The sequence below is a fragment of the Amphimedon queenslandica genome, unplaced genomic scaffold (genome assembly GCF_000090795.2).
Source record: "Amphimedon queenslandica unplaced genomic scaffold, v1.1 AMPQUscaffold_13383, whole genome shotgun sequence".
NCBI lineage: Eukaryota > Metazoa > Porifera > Demospongiae > Haplosclerida > Niphatidae > Amphimedon > Amphimedon queenslandica.
In genome coordinates, this window is record NW_003546381.1 from 210,867 (window position 1) to 213,565 (window position 2,699).

Here is a 2,699-nt window from a genome sequence, read left to right on the forward strand (position 1 = left end):
ATGATAGGATTTGATGTTATAAACGACCCATAAGCAACAACAACACCAAGGTGAACATATGCTGGTAAGTGATAGAACATATTAAGAGTGCCAATAATGTATGATGGCAATAAAGCAATGACGTAGGATAGAAGCATATATCCAAATATACCAAACAACCTCTTCTTTCTAGATTGATATACACTACCGCCAGCTATTTCAGCCTGGTCCTGCATGAACCTACGAGTAAAACAAAATGTCCAAAAGGATGTGACTGCTATTATTACAAAAATAATGGCATATACAACAAAAAGAATTATAAGATAGAGACCTGAATATGCATATAGCAATGTGCAAATACCATTAAGAGAAAAATATCCATACACACCAAAACCAGAGAATGGTATAGTATTTATCAATGAACTCATCACCCACACACCAATAACCAGGATCAGAGCTACTCGTGGTCTCATGAACCGCTTGTAAGAATAAGGCTTGGCAACAAACAGAAACCGATCAAAAGATACAGTAGCTAATGTCATTGTCGCAATCATTCTACCACTCCACAACAGATAAGCATTGAATAAGCATGTTGCATTCCTTTGCTCAAAAGTGCTTCCAAAAATCCATTCTTCAGCTCCTACTGCAATAGAAGACATCAAATACCATAGAGCAATAATGAGGTTAGACAGTAGGAGAGAAGTGAAGAATATTGTTGATGGTTGATTCCAAGATTTCTTTTGATATAGTGTCATTAATAACACTGCTACATTAGCTATCATACCAATGATTGCTTCAATACCAAGAACTGCTGCATAAGTAGGACTGTTGATATCTCCAGTTAGAACAAAGTCTGTAGAGTTGAATGACATTATATCCATCATTAAGAAATGAGGAGACAAAGAAGTAACTACAGCAGGTATATAGTATTAGAGCAGGTATTAAAATGACAGCTTCTCTTTATGATAGTGGTGTGCTTTAGAGAATCATTAGAGTGGAAGCCTGTACTTCTCACTCTAACACATTTAGTCCAATTTTTGAGCAACTTTAAAATTTGCAAAAAAATACAATTTTGATCAGAATTAGCTCAAACTTCTACACAGCATAGGAACATGTATCTGCATCAAAAAATTGAATAAAAGGAGAATTCTTTTTAAATTTTGAAAAAACAAAAACTTGATCTGTGACCATGGTACTATATAGTACGGGGACTTTGGCCAGATTTTGGAGCAACTTTAAAAAATTTAAATTTGATTGGAATCAGCCCAAACTTTCTACACAACATAAAAAACATGTACCAGATAGTCAATTAATTTTCCTGAAAAAAATTTGTGAATTCTAAAAAAAAATTTGGTTTGCAGATTAAATTTTTGCGGCTTCAACAGTTACTGTAGTATAATGCACTGTGGTCATGGATAAATTTTATTATGTTGCAGATCTATTTTTTTATTTTTCATACATTCGTAAACTCACTAAATTTAATCTTCTGCATAAATTTCCAGCAGTAAGGTATATGCTATTTTCCAGAAAATAATCAACTTTTCAATTTTCTAAACAATTTTTCAGAAAATTATTGGCCAATTATCAAATTTTAAAGAAAATTTGATAGCAGATTAATTTTTCCTGGGAACTCATCAACCTACCAGAGGGTCTGTAGGAAAATGCTTATAACTTTGATCTAACAAGTAACTCCAGTAAAACATTTCATTTTTTATGACCTGCTCCAAGTGTTCACAGATCCAGTGTACTCCTAACTCCTCACCTCTCCACCCTCCTTAATCTATCTGTCTGCTCATTCTTATTTTATTTTCCTTCATTTAGTCATTTGTTTAATTCCTTTAATTTTATTTATTTATTTTTACTATCTTGGGCACCAGTAGAGCATACTGGTCGCCATCTTGAAAAACCAACCTCAATCCTGCATATAGGCTACTGCCTATATAATAATAATAATAAAACGATTGTACTGGTTACTCTACATGATTTTGGGGACAGACCAACCTCTTCCAAGTGTAAAGTAATGTATAATACTTGTTACCAATCTGCCAAAATCAATTGATCCTAGCTACTGGAGTCCAACATCAATAGCTAGGATTGTAGCACAATTTTTTGTTTTAGGTTATTCTCCTGGATTCTAAAATTGTCCATTGATTGATTCTGGTACAACCAGGGTTTTTCACAGAATTGTGGCATATTGCTCAGCTTCTGTTGTCAGTGGAATTTTAAAGTTGTTCAAAATTTTGACAAAATATCTCACACTGGTATTTTGTCAAATTTCGTCAAACATGTAGCAAAGATAGAATTTCCATTACATTATACATGTTCCATTGTCATGTAGAAAGTTTGAGCTCATTCCAATCTAAGCTTTTACTCCATAGCTACATTTCATCAAAAATGGCTAGGACAGAATTCTTCATTTTTATTCCATTTTCTGATACACATACATGTACTTATGTTGCGTAGAAATTTTGAACTGATTTTGATCAAAATTAAGTTGCTCCAAATGCCATGTATGGTACTGTAGTGCTTGTCAGTTCATGAAACTCATGTTGTTTAGCTCAGGCTTAGCATGCTTTGTGGGAAACCCTGCATTAAATATTACAAATACAGGAATAGCGTTGTGGTCTAGCACTCTTGATCACTTAATTCATTTTGATGGCATAGGAAATATTTCTGTTGACCAGTAGTGATGCAGTTTTCAAAGGAGTATATTTGCTTCT

General features: G+C 33.6%; 1 protein-coding gene across 1 annotated transcript in view; it reads right to left on the reverse strand.

Moving 5' to 3' along the window:
* The window catches only part of LOC109582430 (rhodopsin, GQ-coupled-like), a 982-nt gene extending 131 nt beyond the window's left edge, over positions 1 to 851 (reverse strand). Inside the window, exon 1 of the mRNA XM_019997136.1 lies at positions 28 to 851. Within this exon, the coding sequence (XP_019852695.1) occupies positions 28 to 851 (824 nt within the window). The remainder of the gene's footprint in view (positions 1 to 27) is intronic.
* Positions 852 to 2,699: the final 1,848 nt, after the last annotated feature.